This window comes from Strigops habroptila, chromosome 8 (genome assembly GCF_004027225.2).
Source record: "Strigops habroptila isolate Jane chromosome 8, bStrHab1.2.pri, whole genome shotgun sequence".
NCBI lineage: Eukaryota > Metazoa > Chordata > Aves > Psittaciformes > Psittacidae > Strigops > Strigops habroptila.
The window spans coordinates 42766953-42786324 of record NC_044284.2 but is presented as its reverse complement, the minus strand read 5'-3'; the positions used below and the strand labels follow the sequence as shown (position 1 = coordinate 42786324).

Below are 19372 nucleotides of genomic sequence, written 5' to 3'. Positions count from 1 at the left end.
CTTATTTCTGAACTATATTCTTATTGGAATGGTACTGCTGTGTATGATGTCTATAAAGAGAATTATTTTGGAATATAATGTACACAGAAGCAGTGATAAAATACATAAACAGCATCTCTTGTTTTCCTCAAAGATTTGGAGCAGAATGCAAACAGATCGTAAGGTATGTTTTCCATTCAGCAGAAAATACATGCTGAGGAGGTTGTTTTGACAGCTTGTACCCAGGTTTTTTCATTGGCTAGGAAAAGACTTTTGTGATTAGATTACCAGCTTTGAATCATCTTACTGTCTTTGAGAAACAGATGGACATTAGGCATAGATTTGACATTTTCATCTGTTATTAAAATCTGTATTCAAGGCTCTGGTTCTGATAACTCTTAATATAGAGTGAAAGTTTTATGATTGTAGCAAACAAAAAGTCCCTCACCTTTGGCTGATGTGATGACAGCTTAGTGTCTGAGCTGCAAGGGATAAAGACCAGCTTAAAGACATCTTCAAGAATCTGTGGTCATTTATCAAATTTTAATCACCTTCTGGAGACTAATTACTTTTAAGATACAAACATAATAGTGATGGCTAAATATCTTATAATAAAGATATCCACAGTATTTTTTTTACCCTTTGGGGAAGAGACCACTTTTAACCTTTCCCAGCAATAACTAGATAATGATACAAACTTTAAGTGCAAAAGCCAATTTTTTGTTAATATCTTCATCAGAGTTCCCAAATCCTCTGTCTGTAGCTTTAGAAAGTTTAATAGTTAGGAATGCTGGAGCTAGCCAAAACTTTTTTTTTTCCTCATCCTGAGGAAGTTTTCTCCAGTACAGAATCCTTTAACCTCTAATGTAGCAGAGCTGCCATTGCACAATCTTCGTTTTCACTAAGACAAGGCATTTCTGTGTGTGTGCTCACATCTCTCAACAGAGATCTGATTGAAACTTCTTCCCAGGAAGCAGTGAGGTTTGGCATGTCAAGCAAAACCAGTTTTATGGAGTGACTGTCTGTCCTTGGTGGAACATCTTTCCTCTTGCCTGGATTTACAGCCTAAAACTGTAGCTGCATTTCTTCTTTTTGCCATGGCAGGTCATTGTGATATTTTGTGAGCTAAGTATATGGAGCCAGCACCTTGCAGGCTGCTCTGCATTGACTTCAGTTAAGCTGTGTCTGTCTCTGGCAAGAATAGGCATGTATAACCAAGCTGTTGCGTCTTGAGTTGATGGAAGCTACAGTGATGTAGGGTTCACTAATACATGGCTGTAGGTCTTGGTGGGAGCACAGGGAAGACTTACTGTGACTTACCTTATTTCTAGCTACGCTACCCACATGTAATGTCTGCATGTGCTAAATGGCCACATTAAATGGCAAGAATAGTCATATGCACAGACTTTTTTGCTTGGGTACCCTGATGAAATCAGATGTGAATTTTCACAGGGAAAGACATAAGTGTAGCCTTCCATTCCTGTTGACTCCTGCAATGTCATGTGAACTCCCAGTTGTGAGCTACAGCTGAATAGCTTCTGTTCAGGTCAGGTACAGGAACTGCATCAGGCACTGGCAAATGCTCACTTTGTGAAGGTTTAGCAAAATGTTTTTAAATGGTTGTATCTGTAACTTAAATCCTACATCAACATTTATAGCTATCTTGCACATAGATCCTCATCTTCAATTAGATTTGCTAAAAGCAGTCACATGTTGTACTTCTCAAGCATTGAGGATTTCATCTCTTCCTTGGTTTAGTCTCTAAGCCATACAGGATATATTGCTGAAATAACGAACCTTCTTAAGGAAAGGACTGGAAGAGTTGGTGACCCTGTTCTGGAGTATCTCTCATCCATGTCACATTTTCAGTCATGTGTGCAGTTTATGTAGAAGTTTGAACATTCCCTTCCCAGCCTTTCAGCAGTTAAGTGCCATCTTGAAGGCTATCTCTGAAGATGAAAAACTAATACATTAGTAGACAGTAAAAGTGAGCTGCCCCAGGCAACCCTTTACAGCCTTCAGTGGTAGAAGAAACTTTGTTTCATGGTTCTTGGGAAAATTTGCTTAGATAAGAAACATGTTCTTGTGGGGTCTGCGCTACAGTAGATTTGAAGGTATCACATCTCTCTCTCCTCATCATTTGAATAAAGGTAATAATGCTTTCCTGTCTTAGAGGTGGACATATAGTGAATATAAAATATTTTAACTAATAGAAAAAAGCTAAGAGAGTGTAAGTTGTTACGATTCTACTTTCAAGCATTTTACCACAGTGGTATTTCTTACAGTTCTGTGCCTTTTTTCTTTTTCATACTTAAACTTTATTTTAAAAACAAAACAACAAAACTTTCTTTGCCTTTGCAATATGTTCAGCAGAGTTGTACTCAGCTTCTACCATTTGGACAGTATTTAATTTGCATTTCCCAAGAGAATCGAATTAGGTTTTATTACTAAATTGGGCCTATAACCTCGTAGGCAGGTTTTATTAGCTTATCACACATCAGTATTAGCAAATTGTAAATCCCACTGAAACAAATTTGAGAAGGACTTAAAGAGAAGCCCAGAACCAATGAAGTTTTTGGAGACAAATAAGGGGGTTTTTAGTTTTGTTTTGGGGTGGGGTTTTTTTTTTTTATTGTTGTTGTTGTTGGTTTTTTTGTTTTGTTTTTTAATCCCACAAAAATGTTGTTAGTGGTAGCAGTCATATCTTCTTTTTTTAATCATATTCTGTCATCATAACTGCCTACACGTTTAGTTTTACGTAAGTTAAACTGAATATGGTCAAGAGAGGATTCCACTAAATTTCTAATATGGCTCTATATGGCTTGACATAACAGAGATAAGGCACACTCCTCATTTGGACAATACAGTGTTTACTGACTATTTGCGTGAAACGGGCAGGTAAGTTTCCTTTTCTTCATCAGTCTGTGTTCAGGTGGTACATGTGCCTGGCATTAAGATCTTGCAACTAAAATATAGTAAGAAGGAAGCAAGAACTGCTGCCTTTGGGAGAGATTTTATCGAAGTCTGGGAGAAGCTTATTGAAGGACTTCACCTGATTTCTTCAGATCCTGGATCCTGGCCTAAGCCAAAATTCACTATATAGTAGTTTTCCTTCAGTACTTAAATGTGGGAGTGGTGCTTCCAGAACATAGTGCTTCATGGCTAAGAGCTCTTGAATGCGAACTTGAATTTCTTCATGTCTATTTTGTAATAACTTGTTTCTGCACCAGTACTAAACTAGTGATCTCTTTCCCTGTGGTGTTTTTTTTCTTTTTTTTTTCTTTTTTTTTTTTTTTTTTTTTCCAGGTAGTGGTCATAGTCCCTGCTAACTGTCATCATTTTTTTTCATACTGTTTTCTCAAAGCAGTGTTTATAAAAATGAAATACCGCAACCTGATCATATTATAATCCAGTTTAGGTGTCACTGGTTTAGGTATTTGACCAAATGATGCTGTTATGATGTGGACAGCTATGGTAGCATTTTTTGAAGACCAGGAGTCTGATTATTCAAGGGGAGGATTTTTCTCTATGACCCAGATTAACCAGTGAGCTTTTCCTGGAGTTTGGAGATCTGTGCATGCTGCATCACCAAAGGATTCGGGCCCAGCACTGCCTGTGATTTGCACATATCCAGATGAGGACAATATTCTTCATATCCAGTATTCGATATACAGCAACTTTTTTTTTTTTTTTTTTTTAATGTCCTTGGGTGTTTGTTGTTATTATTCTCTACTTGGACAGTATCGGGAGAAGCTTCCAAGCAGCTCTCCTTGTATCCCCCAACACGCAGATGATGTCCACAGTGCAACACACAGTGCTTGCTCCAGAGAGCTGGTAGTCAAGGCGGGCAGGGAACCAAAGGCAAGGAGAAGTGAGATTACTCATCCAAAGTCAGGTGCCAGAGCCTGGAATTAGAGCAGTGCTCTCCTGTTGGTGCTCACAGTGCTCTAGTGACTGGACCACACCACTTCTCCAAGGTGTGTGGTCCGTAATCATGAAGGATCATGTTGCACTTGTTTCATTTGCTGTAAGAGCTGTTTAATTGCTCTGAACAATTACATGCTAAGAGATGAAATAGCTTGCTTTGGGAATATTTTTAAAGGTGCAATTTTTTCAGCAAGTTGCAGATGCTGTTTGGGAAGAGTTAGCGTTGAGGTTTTAATGCAGTTCAGCTCTTCTGGAATATAGGATGCTTGGGCCTCTTTCACTTGCAGTCACTTCTTTAACATTTTTTTATTTGCTTTTTATTTTACTATATTCCACCTGCAGTTGGCCTCATTTAACCGACATGGTTATGGCTATATGTGGCTATTAAGAATTTTAAAAGAATACCAAATTGCTGCAGCAGTTACCTCAAGTCCTTTGGAATGTCTTACCAAAAACTACCCCAAACCTGGGTCTGTCTCTTCTAAAATGTAACATTAATTAATTCCCACGTTCTGTCTGCCACTCTTAGGCCTTCCAGATGTGCTACTAGGAATAGACTGGCTCCTTGGTTACAAGCCATCTGGGTTCTGTAAACTGATTTGCACTTATATTAAACAATAAGTGAACAGAATGCGGAAGAGTTATTAAAGCATATGTACATTACTTATAAATCTCAAAGTAAAATATTAAAACATAGTAAACGGGAATGGAATGTGCAAATGAAGACCTGCTTGTTTTAATGAGTTTAGCTGTGACCTTCTCGATTTCATCCAAAGAAAAGAATTTTATTTTTCACTTAAAAAAAGAAGGGGGGGGGGGGGGGAAGAAACTATAAAACTATAAAACTGCTTACAGAAGTATCTGAGACAAAAACAAGGAAATATAATGTTCTAAACTTGACTGGTCCAAACCACTCAAGCTGCTGTGACAGCTCATAAAACTGAGAGTAGTTTTTAACTGGACTCTGTTTTACATTGCCAGAGTGAATTTTCCTTGCAGGAAGTAGCCAGAAGGTTTATTTAGTTTCCAGACTGCTGCTTTGATCTTTCCATTCTGTCACTTCTCAGGTTACATAGCCCTTTTTCACTGCAGTAAATCTGCAACAGTTAATGAGAATAAAATTTCCTCCTTCTCACTGATCGCATGCTGTTAAATGCCAAACCACAGCCAGCAGCATATTTGCAGAATTTGGCTGCACTGTACAAAAACAGCACAATCAGTTTAATCTTGTTGGTTTTGTAATTCATTTTATTGAGCTTTCCTTTTTCAAGTGACCTATTTTATCAAGACAAGTGGTTGCAAGGCCAGACCTGGAAGAAAGATTTAAAACTGTAATAAAGCAAAGAGTGTTTTGTATGCTATGTATAAGCATGCTCACAGGATTCAAAATTAAACCTACAATGAGTAGTTTTAAAAAGTCTTGTATATCAGTGGGATATTTCTTATGGCTATTATCTGAACTGAACATGTGCTGTGAACAAGTCTCTAGTATAAAAACTAATGCAACTTATCAAATTAATTTGCCAAATAGTTAAAATTGTTTTGATTCTAAAATTTAACTCTCTGAATCTGTGCTGATCAGCTTCAGCCATTCAATTATGATGACTAAACCACCCTCTTCTCTTCCTTTTGGAAAACTAGAAGGTTTGGAGATTTTTAACCTTCTAGTTAAAGAGTTTATTTGCCTTCTTGGGTTTGATCTTTCTAAGCTTTATTTTTTCCAAGACTCCCTGCCCAAACTTTGGCCTGGAAACATTTTATTTTTTTCTCATTTAATTGAAGTTTAAAATTTTGCATAATAATGCTACTCCAAGGCATAGATCTCCAAGAAAATATTCCACGTCTGTATCTGGCTTGTTCCCTAATATGTCAAGTGTTAGCCCTAAGAAAGCAAGCAGGAAGAGACATTGAGATTTACTTCCTTCTTGGTTTAAACTATAATCATTACTGATTTGGAGTAGCTTTTGACAAGATTTCACTAGGGCCCTATGCTGCTATGTAGAAGTGGTTGAAATCTGGACAATCATCTATGGTGGTAAAAAACATTTATTCATCAGTAATAATGCTCCGACTGCATTTGCTGTGTGCGCTCTAGTGAGCACTGCAAATCCCCCAGTAATGTTAACTTTCAGAAAAGACTTTGAAAACTTTTATTGGCTGCAGCTGTAAGTCAAAGTCAAAGCAGAACAGATTTTTTTGACTCTCCCTCCCTCCAGCATCTGGATTATCATCCACACTGAGTTGCCTGGTTCTTGGTGCTGAGCCCTGAGACAGCACAACTGTCAGCCAGTAACCTGTTGGCGTGGCTTTTCTGGGCATTTGTACGCAAGAGGGAACTTTTTTCCCCGCTTGTTCTGAAGCACAGAGCTGAGTTGCAGTGCTTGGACTTGAAGAGCTTGTATAAATATTTAAAGGAATAATTCTCCAGCTAGGAGCCCTTCAATGCAGGGCACTGAAAGCTTGTGTTTCTGCTTCAACCGCTTATCTCTGAGTACATTTTCAGTGGCCCTGCTCTGTAACCTAGCACAGGAAGCAAGAAACACTTCCCATCTGGAACGCTTGTGGAAGATGTGGGCCAGATCCTGAGCTGATGTACTAGGTGACCCAGCCACGTCTATGAAGTTGCCACTTCAGGATCTTACTCTGCTCAGGCTGTTGCCTGAAGTTTCTGTACCCAACATAACACTGACATTGCTGAAGCTCAGTAAAAGAGATGCTTGAAACCTTCCCAAACCAGACTAGTTTAAGATTAAGGCAGTGTACTCTTCAATTTATGGAGCTGACAGAGATAATTTGGACTGTGCAAGGAGAGTGGGGGAGGAAAGGACATCTTTATTGCCTGCTCCTCAGGGCTTTTTTTATTTGTTTTAGTTCTTAATTAATTTTTAAGAAATGGATGTATCTAATCAGTGGATTTGGCCAGTTGTTGAGCCAACAGCAGAGGAGATGTTTCTGTCAGGCTTATAATGAAAAGTCAGAACTCCTGGTTTCTGTTCCAGCTCTGACTGTGCACTTGACCTTTTAACAAATCCTGTACAGAGTAGCTGAGAAACTCCCTGTCCATGTGGCAGAGCTGTGAGTAAAGGAATGCTCATGAAATTATCCTGATGCCCCTCAAAGATACAAGATGGCTCTATGGAACAACTTGAGTTGCTGTTTTGCCCACTGAGTGAGTTTTGGATTGGTTGCTTTTCTAGCAGATCAGAAATATTCTTTTTTCCCTTTATGAGGGGTGTTGCAGAATAAGTAAAAGTCTTTTCTATCTATGTCAGCCTAATTTGAGTCTTCTCAGTACTGTATTTTGTCACTTGGCTGTCTTTTAATGTCTGGGGTGTTTTTTCTTTCAATACTCCAATGGGAAACTGAGGTCATGGAGAAAAGGAGCAACTTGTCCAGGATCGCACAGCAGGTAACTGACAGAGCAAGAAACTGAGCCCAAGTCCTAGGCTACTTTCACAGAGCTTGGATGGCAAGCTCTGCAGCTTTCAAGCAAGGCTCTTACTGAATTTGGCTAAGGAAGGTCATTTGGTTTTAGTTCAGTGCTTTCTTACTATTCAGTTGGGAAATATATATATTTTTTTTTTTTTTTTTTTTTTTTAAATGCTGCCTCCCCACCAGTGAATTTTGGCATGCTTGTTGCTTGGTGCATAGCTGGAGCCTGACACAGAAGACACAGTGCTCATTTCTCCACAACTGTCAGATTTGCATTTGTTTATAATTAAATGGCAGAAACAGCAGTATTGTGCTGAGATGCAACTGGGCACCAAGTCCAGAGTCACTGGAAACTTTAAGTCATTAAGTGGACTGAAGAAAGCTGGATCACATGAAAGGAGAGACATGATCATATCCCTAAAAGCTGTATCATGCACAAGGGAGCTAAAGTATTATTGCACAGGTTCATTCTGAAATTTTCTATCTTTTGAGCAGAAACGGTATTACTGCATAAGGCATAAGGAACATTAATATTCAATGCTAATGTAGAGATGGACTTGGTATTTGATGCAGTGTGCACACACTCCCCGCCACAAAACTTCCCTCCCACTGGAGCTTGAGGGATAGAAAGCATGGGAAAAAAAGCTTCACAGATAGAGAAGGAAAGTCAGGGCCATGAGAGGCAAAATTTAAGAGACTTGTGGTTTGGAGTTTAACGTCATTACCAGTAGTGGGAGAATCTACAGTTACAGGACATTATATAAAGAAACATTGTTTTTGCTAAGGCTTCTCAGTGTATGCTGTTTCTCCATAACCGATGGTTTGTGCTTTTACTCTGAAGGACAGAAAATTTATGGTCAGTGAAGCAAAACCAGAGGTAGCTGGCACGTAGAAGTAAGTAGGATCATCTTCTCAGTCACTAGACTCTAACCAAGGGAAAAGGCAACCAGCCTTATGCTACTTTCTGATGCTCTCCACTGTTTTGATGACTGGTGTTATAAAAATGGTATCTCATCCAGTGTTTAGCTGACAGTATCAGCAGAAAGGCAAAAAAGTCCATGGGTTTCACAAGCTTTGAGCCTTGGTTGAAGTGTGGTGGTTAGCTGGTACCTGCAAAGGGATTAGCTAAATATTTCTTACCTGAAGATAATTTTAGAAGCTGAAGGTCTGTGTGTGTTCTGTGGAAATTGGAAACAATTTCCCGCCTCCTGTGCTTAAACGCACACCATGCCTGCATCCTCACAGGTCAAGGCCTGGATGCCCCCAGCTCCTCTTGCCTTTCTCTACCCTGATCTCAGCGCAGAGGAAACCTAGGGAGGGAGGGAGGGAGCTGCAGCATTTACTAATCCCTAATTGGGGAAGCAAGACTGCAGCCTCTCCCCATCCCATATGGGATTATACTGCCCTGCAGTGCAACTGTTGTCTCAGACCTACAGTCTCGCACCTTTCATCAACACTTTAAAACAAACAAACAAAAATATTGAGGGGAGAGAAAAAATACAGACTTTGCTGCTGGCAAACTCCTCTGTCTCTTGTTGGCAAGTATTATAAACAATAAACTCCATCTCAGTTGTACAGGTTATAATGCTGTGCTCGTCTTGAAATTAAGAGACTGGTGTGCAACTTCTATGGCTTAGGTACCTCCTGAGGGGAAAAATACAGCCTTCAGTGTTCATCTGAACATAACTTGTTTTGTCTGTTATACACAGGAACCTGATACAGCATTACAGATTACAGGGGTTTATGGCATGTGAGTTTATAAGGCAATACAGGATGGTAACTGTACTGTATGTTATCAATGGTGCTGTCACACACAAGCAGATTCACCAAAGGGAAACATTAGGACTTCAAGGATGTGCTGCATGAAATTCTGAATGCCTGCCTGGGATGAGGTAGGCGATGTTTTGAGAGTGAAGATGGTGTATTTTAGAAGCCATAACATAAGGTGTATAAAAGGAGAAGGTACAGAGGAAACAGTGGGGTTGCTCTGAACTGTACTGATGTCAGGCTTCTGAAGGATGCTCAGAAACCTTCTGGTTCAAATCCTGTTCTCTAATACGCAGGAGGAGTTTTGCAAAGCTGCGGGTATGGTCAGTGGCAGCAAGAAGAGATGTCAAGTGCATAAGCAGGGGCTGCATATTAATGCCTGCAGTAAACCCTCTGAGCAGCTCACTTAAAAACGTGGAGAACTTTGGGTGCGATTCCTTGAATTAGGACTTGGTTAGGGTTGCTGACGAGTTGAGAGCTGTAAGCAGTGTTTGCTGGTCTTGCCAAGGTCAAAGGACCTAGTCAATTACAAACTTATAATTATTCCCCCCCCCCCAATAAAATTATAAAACTTGTATCCTCACCGAGTAGCTGGGAGCCTCAGATGAGGCTGGCATAAGCCTTGTTGATGCAGAGTAAGGAAGGAGGATTGACAGGGATTTAGAACAGGTTTAGGATGAAAAGAAAGGTAGCTGAAATTGTGGCTCTGGTGGAAGCACTGTGTGTCTTTAGCTTGGATTTCATTTTCAGTGGGCAGTGATTTCAGGGTGCTTTAATTTTGGGTTACCAACCATGAAACTGATGGGCAGAAAAGGATGAAATTTTGACCCTAAAGTGTAAGCTCATAAACTGGCATTTCACTCTCTAAGGTGAAGACTTTTCCTAGGCCACCTTCACCAGCACAGGCAGTCGTGGTCTGGTGCAATTCTTGCTATGCTGCTTCATGCCTCTCTTGTGAGTGTGCAGGCCTGTTTCTTGCTGGGATTGCTCTGAGATCCATGCATCATATGGATGGATTTCCAGTTGGACTTCATGGTGTTAGTTTTACCAAGAATTTCTCCGGTGACCCAGGACTTGCCTTTCTGAGGCTCTGCTTATGCCGGAGGAATTAGTACGCGTTTTAGAGCAACTTGTCAGCACCAGCACTAGTAACAGTGTGAACACTAGCGTGGACAGGCTGAGGTGTCTGTTGCATCAGGAAAACTTACAGAAAGCAGCCCTGCTCCATGGCCAGTCTGCACCCAGGTGCTAATTACCCTAGTTCAGACTTAAGCTCAAGAGCCTCTCTTCCTGTACTTTGCACTCATGAGCAGCAAAGATACCTGAATAGAAATAGCAGCAGAGGGCTGCTGGCATAGTGCTCCCAGTCTGAGCCTGCCAAGTTTTCCAGATGTACCACAAAGCCTATCTAGTCTCTGAGGCCCTGAGTGCAGGAGGGAGTTAAGGAGAGGAAGTATTTTGAGGACGTAGTGGGATGCTGGCTGGCATTTCCTGCTTTGAGGGGGAGCACTGTTTGGTCTTTACATTTTAAATGATGTCAGGGCAGTTCGGATTCTAGGTGGGTATATTAATGTGGATGTTACAAATCGGAGTAGGTATCAATAAGTAGAGCTGTTAAGAAATCTCTCCTCACTCGTGCACATCAGGAACATTTTCCTCTTCGGCATGTGTTCTTCAGCTCCCCAGCAGTACAAGCAAATTGGAAAGTTCAGCTGTCATTTGGAGAAGGTCATAGATCACACTAGCAGCCTGAGTAATCCAAGAGGTTTTAAGTATCATAGCATTTAGTTTAAAGTGAAATTTGCTCTGACAGGGGCTGGCAGACCAATAGGAAAAAGAAATATTTGTGCTTGGAGAAGTGCATGTGTAGAGACCTCAAGTATAACTGATGGCTAGAAGTGATTTCAGTCTAAAAAAAACAAATCATTAAGAGAGTGCATAGGGGTAAAATACACAGTTCATATTTTAAAGGGTCTCAAAATGAACCAGCAACTGAGGTTAGCAGTACATAGTAATTAGCTGTGCTGTTCCCTATTTAACTCCATCAGCTCCAGGCATGATGGTAAACTTTGCACAAGAAAACAGTCGTGCTTTGGTGGTGTGGATAGTGAGCACCAATCTCACTGTGCACACATGTGCCATTTTGTGAGTCAGAGCTGCCTTAAATAACTTGCAGATTAAGGCAATGGCATAAATCATTTTTCTCAGGAGTTCGTTGTGGTGGTGCATGATCCGTATCTGTTACACAGCTATCGGGATTGCATACACTTCTGCTAGGTACCTGCTTGAACAGGACTAATGGGAAGAAAAGATACCAATTTGGGGATGAATACTGTTGTCTCAGTGGCATAATTATGTGTCCCTAACTTTTGGTGAAGCCAGGCTGATGCCCGCTCTGCGGAGCATTGACTTTCCCTGTAGATGCTGTATAATAAATAAGGCCAACTTTTTCCTAGGAGCATGTTTCAACGTTGATTGCTGGTGTAAACTGAAGAACACGTGGCACAAGTCATGATCTTGGGCCAATTGTTACCCAACAAGTGTTTACAGCTGAGAAGCTACCATCTTTCCTGGCTATACCCTTCTGCTGTTCTTGGCAGACATGGCAAGGATTCATCAGGACTTGGTTTTTAAACTGGTCTCCACCTCCGAGGGTCATGCTTGCAGTCATTGCCCTTGGCCTGCCAGCCCCCCCAGTACGCCAGTCTCCAGACATGTTTGCTGTTTGTTGCCCTACCCCTCAGTTACCTCCTGGATTCAACAGCCCTTCCTTCAACTAAGAGGGGAAGCTTCTCGCTACAGGCTGCCAGCACAAACAATCAAATAGGCAAAGCTGGTATGTTTCAAGAGCACTAACATGTAAAAATGAAGCCAATTTTTTTTTTAAGCATGGACAAGCCTTCATTTACTTCACAGAAATATTTAGATAGGAAAGAGTGGTGATTTGATCAAGGTGTTTTAATGTGATTTTTCTGTTCCTTTTTATTATTTTTTTTTTAACTGTCCAAAGCAGTTATCAGCTGATTCATCTCTTCCAGTTTTCTTCAGGACACTAACATATGTCTGAGCCATTTGGAAATAACTGATACTCCTCAAAGTTTAAACTCTGGGGATCTTAACCTAATTACTTACACATTTATTAAAAAAAATATATAAAAAAAGATTTGCTGAGAATGTGATTGAAACCATATTTCCCCTGCTCTTGTTATCAATTTAAATACATTTAAAAGTTCTTTGAATAACGATTACTAAACTGGAAGTAGCTGAAGAGCTCTGCCTGCGGTAATAGAGGCCCATTGCCACCTCGTGGTTCAGTGTCGTTATTACACCCCAACCGTGTGTTCACATGGCTTTGCCCCCCTGCACGGTAGACCAAGGCTACTCTGCTGCTCTTTGCCGTGCTGAAGGGACTGATCAGACGGATGGCTCCGTGTACGAGTTACGAGACAGGCTCATTGCCAATTCGAGTACAGACAGACAGACGTGGAAATAGCAAAGCACTTTGCGTGCTGTATTTCTCAAGATATCTTCAGGTGAAACGGAATTGTTTTTTTTCCTGCAGTTTGGCTTATGGCTGCGTCCCTTCCCTCTCAGAGGACAAATCTCTGCCTCAGAACTTCCACTTTCATGTGATTATCAGAATATCCCATGAGAGAACTAGTTTCTGGAGAGACCAAGTACCAAAGGTCCTTTTCTAGGACCTCATGGAATCACAATCCGAGGAAAGTGTCTTTGCAAGGACAGAGTGATGGACAGGGTCCCCCACCACTTCATCTGAGCCCTTTCAGTCCAACCAATTCAGCAGTGCCAGCTTTTTGCTGAGCCAGGGCCTGGGGCCCACCCATTGTACATCTTCTGGATGGGTCATTCTCTCCCAGCTCTGACTCTTGCATAACCCATGTTCCATATGTATAATTGGCAGTAATGAGGCTCAGCTTTTCCCCACTCAAAAAGCACTCTGGTTCTTTGTGTTTTGACAGTCTTCAGAGGGGAAGTTCAACTCCTTTCAATGCATCCTTAGTCAGACAATAAATCAGAATCCCTTTCAATTTGTCCTACTGAAGTGGAAGTTAAGAAGTGACATAACTATGAATAGGCAGTAATCCAGTATCTTAGGCAATGTTCCTTCTTCCTCTGTCTATCTCCTGCATGAGAGTTACTGTTGAGTATGAAATATGTGCCACTTTTCTGTAAGCAGTTTTTGTGTTTGAGTGTCTAATTCATTGCTGTGGGACTTTTTAGGTGTAAAGGATGCTGTTCTACATGAAAAATTAATTTTCTGTCTCATTAGAATATAACCTTTCAGTATATGATGAATTCTTTCTGCCATTTGGTTGTTAATCTTGTATCCCACCAGAAACACTGTCCTTAACTATGCTGATGTGCCAGATATTCTCACTTTTTCATTTCTAGCAGGTTATTTTCCCAGGGGCTTCAGAAATGTACTGAAGGAAGGAAATTAGATTATTCAGATGTGCTCTGTAGGGCTGGGTTATCAGTGGACTTTGCAAGAAGCATGCTTGAAGCCTTTCCTGAAAGACAGGGAAATTGAGTCGCAAAAGTAAAGTGCTTTGCCAGTAAATCCATAAAGGATAGCATATTTCTGTCCTTCCGGGATTTCCATTTGACCTGATAAGCCTTTCCTCAATAGGAATTGTGCTGATTTCTCTGCATTTCTTTTCCCATCAAGGGAAGAGGGGAGAGAGCAGTGCTGGTTAGAAGGAGAATATGGCTTGCAAAGTTGCCTCATTAAATTCTCTTCCTAGCAGGAAGAGTTGGAGCCACCAGTGCTAGCGCGCCTTCCCCTCCCTACAAAACCCTACGTTCTCTCTCTACTCTTTTGTAGCATCGGAGTTGATGGGTTTGGTCAACCACCAGGAGTTCCTGGCCGCCCAGCGACTGCCTACGGATACCGCCCGGATGAACCTTACTACTACAGCTATGGAGCACGATAAAACAGTCCACTCTGCACTCCAGGATGCTGTCATCTGCCCTGGAGGAGTGTGTGTGTGTGTCCGGCAGATCTATCCCTTGGTAATGCATGATTGTACCACGATGGGTCCGTTGTTATGTATCCTTTGGCATGTGTAGCTCCAGATAAACCTACCCTTTCTCAGTCCAGTGTTCTAGTGAGTGTTTCTTCTTTGGTTGCTCTTTGTTATAATTTTTGTACAGTATTTGCTCTGTGACTTGAAAGCAAGAATTGGAAAGCTACTGGATTGGAAAGTGTCACATTATGTATATTAAGCTACTAATTTAATTTCTATTAAATACAAAACCTGTGTGGCCAGCGGTGGTGAATGTGTTTCTAACCAATGTTGCGTTTGTTTTACAAGACATTTAAGAAGAACGCTTCATGTGAAGTGTGTTTAACATGGACTGTTTCCCGCTAACACTTAAGTTAACAGGAACACTGTTAAGCCCCGGCATCTCCTGGCACTGCCCTAACGCAAGGTTACCAAAGTCCAGTCCTGGGTCTGAAGGCTTTAATAATGGAAAGATGGCACAGATTTGCTCCCCCGGAGCTTCAAACGTTTACAATCTAGTTTAAATGCTTGAAAGCACTTAAAATTAGAAACTACACTACAACAGAATACCTTTACCATAGTGTTTAAATAGACTTCTGTGGGCTGAGGGAAGACAGCCACATCCTGAGGACTAGCAACAGAAGAAATCCCATTAATTTTGTTCAGAGTCCAGATTGCAGAGCCTTTCCCCCAGCTTCCCCATCCTAAAATACAAAGGCATCCTGCCCTGCTTGTTTGCAGACTGTTAGTCTTATGCTTTAAAAATACCTTTGAAAAGCTTGCTTTATCTTTCGTAAGTGGGCAGGTAATTTTATATGCACTGTTACTCGCTATGTGACATACTGCTTGACTGGAAATTATTCTAAAATTAGCCATGCCATTTCTTACCAGTTTTCGGCCTCCTCTCCGTGCTGGCTTCATGTTCGTGTCTTCATTTACTGGAGGTAGGTGGGAGAACAGTATTGCCACGATTAGCTAGTCTTTTAAAAATCATTTTCTATTCAATTTTTAACTAATTTTTTACGCAGTTTCTTGGAAAAAGTAAGATCTTGCTAAAAACACTACACAAAACTTGAATTAAACTAATGGATTTCCAGTGTTGTACCTTTCTAGATTCTTTCCATTGGTCTGAGCCCACACTTTATCTGCCCAGCAGTTGTGCCACATTTACTCAAAAGCTTTCAGATATTTTTATATTTATAGCTGTGAGAGAAATTAGCTGAACTGCACAGTCACACACAGGCTTTTCTTTTGAGACTGGCACTCGCTCGCCAGGCTTTTCCAGAAAATTAGTGTGAAGTTATTTAAAGCAGTTGCCCTTCTCATGAAATGTGTTTTGAGGGAAAAAAAAAAATGAAGTGGGTCCTCAGAGTATATGCAAACTATCAATGAAACTGAAGGAGCCTTTAATTGGAAGCTTCAGGTTAACGAGGAACTACAGTTGAGCTTCAGCAAATGGGTGCGCGTCTGTAATTGTAATACAGTTGTGACCATGCTGAGAATAAATGGCAGTGGAAAAATCTCTGGCTGTATTTTTAGTATTCAGTGTTAGGAGTTTATGAGAAAAGAATAAAAGATCGAGTATTTGTAGCTTTGCCTGGCAGCAGCTAAAAGAAGAACATCATTTATCTGCAACCAGAGCTTGGTAAGAATTACTCAGCACTTAGTAGCCTGAGGATAGAGCCTGCTAGCCAAGATGAAAACCAGCTGTGCCACTATACTCTCTAAGGCAGGAGAGAGGCCGATTTTCCCTTTAATTACAGTTCCTGAGCCAGAAAGGGGGGGAAAGATAGGAACATGTAGACTTTTCAATCTATATCACATTTCCTGTGGATGCCAGAGGGAGACTGGAGTGTCTGACCTGTAGGGTAACTCTTTAATTATCTGTTTTTATGGATTCAGTCCTTGAGTACTGTATCCTGCATAATATGGGGCGAGAAGGGATCTGCTTTCTTTTAGCAACTACTACAACTCCTGTCCTTTCTTCCTTTTCCCCATTTCTCTCACTGACTTTGTGTAGCTCCTCTTCTTTTCCCTGCAGCAGCAATCCTGAACCATCCCATGAGTATCCTCTTTCCCAATCTGCTGCTAATTAATTAATGAGTTTGGTTAGGCAGGTGTTTGAGACATAATTAGGCTGTAAAGTTAATAGTACAATGAAATAAGCATAGGCTGAGAAGTTCATACGTCTGTTAGCTATTATTGAGGCTTTCTGCAGATGTACAGTATAATTTCAGTGAGCAATATACTTAATGCAGCAGCCCAAGATCTTGTTTTAAATTAGCATTTGTACCACACTGGTACTTAGGAGCTTACTAGGGCGACAGAGGGTGGGGAAAAGCAAAAGTAAACAAATATCCTTGGCCTGGAGAGCTTACAGAGGACCTGACTCAGAGTGTTTTAAGTATCAGTGTGTGCCTGGAGCTGTCTGGTAACAGTTTAACATGTGCATTTCATTCTGAAGTAAGGCTGCCATGATTTTGTTTAATTTAATCCACTCTGGATTAAATGAAACAGGAACAAGATGTATCTTCTTCTGGAATAAGTAGGACAAGCTCTGTTTAGAAACAAGAGATTTCAAGCCCCTCTGGCAGGTTCCTCAATGGAAATCCTGTAATGCACCACTGGTGAGCTCAGCTGTTCAATCTGCATGGGAGAAGGCTGAGAATAGCTACAACCATCATTCCTTCCCTGACCATCCTCAAGCAAAACAAAATACAGTGAAGCTGATTTACTGCTGCAACTTATGCTGCAGCTGCAGCCCTAAAGTTGTCCTGATCTGGTCATTTTTTCTTTATGAGGTTAAGGAGGGAGCTCTGAGGCACCAAGAGAAGTACTGGGGCTGCTGCGTGGGCAGTGGAAGACAGTGCTGCACTGCATGTAGTGCACAGGTAGGAGGTGACATTTGCAACCAGTCTAGAAACCCACTTGAATGAGAACATAGACTCTTCTGGAGTTGGTATGCTGGGGTCCCTGCCCCCTAACTGCCACTGTTTATTAAGAAATCGAGTGCTTGACAAATATCCTTATCAGCAAAAACCAACTATAACGTAGTTGTAACTAACATGACTGTGGCAGGAGGACATCATTGAAAGAGCCATTGGCAGCAGCTCGGGTCAGCGCTGGGAGCCACCCCAGCCCTGTCTCTTCCCTCTGCCTTTTCCAAAGGCCCTGGCCTGCAAGAGGAAGCACTGGGGGACGTTTCCGCAGCGCAGAGTGCAACTGCACCAGAGTCTGCTGGACAGTGCTCCCCAGCTCTCCTGCAAGACCTGACAGGCTCTGTCCCACAGATGTGCTGGTTGCTCACAGTTATAAGCTAGCTGTCTCTCCACTGTGCCAATCTGTTCTTGGCCACTTGACTTAAGTCCAATTATAAACCTAATAAGGCACCTGCTAAGAGGTCTGTAATCCTGCTAGTTCCCTGTCTACTCTTCCTTCTACCTTTGAAAGAGAAGGCAGAGGTTCACACCTACCTCATTGGGTCCTGGGTACTCTCCGGGGGAGCCTACCTTGGCTGTTCTTGGGAAAGGCAAACTGCAAAGCTTGCAGGACAGAAGCCCAGCTCATGTGTTTGTACAGAGCCTGTCCCGAGCAGCGTGCAGCCTCAGCACCTCTTCAGTTTGTGTGAAACAACAGACTCACACAGTAAAAGCAGATAAAGGGAGGGAGCGTGTCTCTACAGAGGTAGCCCAGCAAAGCAAATGCACCATAAATTATGCAAAACAGCCAAAGTTTGCTTCCCCCCCCCCGAGCCACATGAATTACACCACAGCCTGAAGCTGGAGCTAAGTGCTGTGAGTAGAAATCAGTTCTTGCTTATTAAGAATTTTTTGTCCTTACCTGCAGCTGTTCAGGTCTCTTAATCTTCTTTCTCCTGCCATAAACACACACACGCAGAGAGCACATACAAACTCACCCTTAGGCCCTTTAATAAACTGGTGATGAATTTCCGCAGTTTTCCCGTGTTTTGCACGTTGGGGCCAAGTTCTTTTGGCATGGTTATCCCATTTGGGCCAAAGGCTTCAGATCTTTCCTACCTTTGAAAGAGGGAGGTGGTATATCTGAACTTCATTTTAGTTTCCATTCCTGTATGCATTATGTTACCCCATGATATGTGACATACTTTGCCTCACACACTGTGTATGACCTATTACACTTCCCTGCATCCTCCTCCTCCCATTATCTGCTTTATTTAAAAAGATCCGGACCATCCAGCTGCCAATATATCCCTCTGCAAGAGGAGTGCACTCCTCCTAGCATTCTGCCCCTCTGTTAACCTGGACGTGCCAGCTTACAGACCACCCAGTGCAGCTGGAAAAGAAAGCCTTCCTCTTGCCTTGCCTAAACACATAGTGAAGCTCAGTGGAATGAGGTTTGGATCTGAGGGGATCCCTTCTTCTGTCCAGATACCTGTGGCTTTGTTGTGCTGAAGGGACTCCAGCATAAACGAGCCACTGGCCAGCAGACCTGTCTCTGGGAGTATCTGCACTGCCCATGCTCTGAGCACAGACAGGAAGGCTTTGCTGGTAATCGGAGGGGGAAGTATATTGCTAAAGAATACAGTCTGCAAAGTTCGTGCCAGACTTGAGAGCACAAAACTTAACGCAGGCTGAACTGGTGGGGTTCAGTTACTGAAGAACACCGAGGCATTCGCACAGCTTAGACCACCTTTGCTCAACGCGCTGCCATTGCCATTAAATCTTTGTCTAGACGAGGCCATGGGATTGGGGTGTGCTGCCGGGCCCCACTCGCTCTCAGTGTTGGGTTCACAGCGATTGAGCAAACCACATCCTAACGTCCTGGCGCTGCGTGAAACTAGAATAACATTGGCGGTATGAAAATAGTGTGTGAAAAGCCCGGACCTCCCACCGCACTATAGTAACTCCTTTCAACGTTCCTTGTGCTGTCCAAAATACTCACATGAAATCTCTCCCCGGAGTCACTTTACTCTGCAGCAAAGCGAGCAATTAGTTTTAACGGCGTTAAATACATCTCCTTGTGATGCAGGAGTTCCACCACCAAAGCAGGCGCTGGGGCGGCGCGGGGGGTATCGCACAGACCACCTGCCTCGCCCCCCGCCTGCCCTTTGTCCGCCCTGCCCGGGAAGCGCAGGACATTAGCGCGCTGGAGGCCGCCGGTGGGCAGGAGGCCGCTGCGTGCTCGAGGGAGGGACACCCCGTTCCCCAGGTGCCCCGCACCCGTAAATCACGGGCGGCACAGCTCGGCCGCCGGCAGGTCCG

The 19372-nt window shown here is 42.2% G+C and overlaps 1 protein-coding gene and 1 long non-coding RNA gene across 5 annotated transcripts in view; one reads left to right on the top strand and one right to left on the bottom strand.

Moving 5' to 3' along the window:
* Positions 1 to 14395, top strand: part of KIFAP3 (kinesin associated protein 3) — a 68593-nt gene extending 54198 nt beyond the window's left edge. For all 4 annotated transcript variants that reach the window (XM_030495667.1, XM_030495665.1, XM_030495664.1 and 1 more), the window contains exon 20: positions 13952 to 14395. In XM_030495667.1, the coding sequence (XP_030351527.1) occupies positions 13952 to 14060 (109 nt within the window). In that variant the 3' untranslated portion in view covers positions 14061 to 14395. The remainder of the gene's footprint in view (positions 1 to 13951) is intronic.
* Positions 14396 to 17872: 3477 nt separating this feature from the next.
* On the bottom strand, positions 17873 to 19197 carry LOC115611946. The gene is made up of 2 exons (XR_003992794.1): positions 19053 to 19197; positions 17873 to 18169 (listed from the first exon to the last, which is right to left on the bottom strand). It is a non-coding gene; the product is annotated as an uncharacterized LOC115611946 (long non-coding RNA).
* Positions 19198 to 19372: the final 175 nt, after the last annotated feature.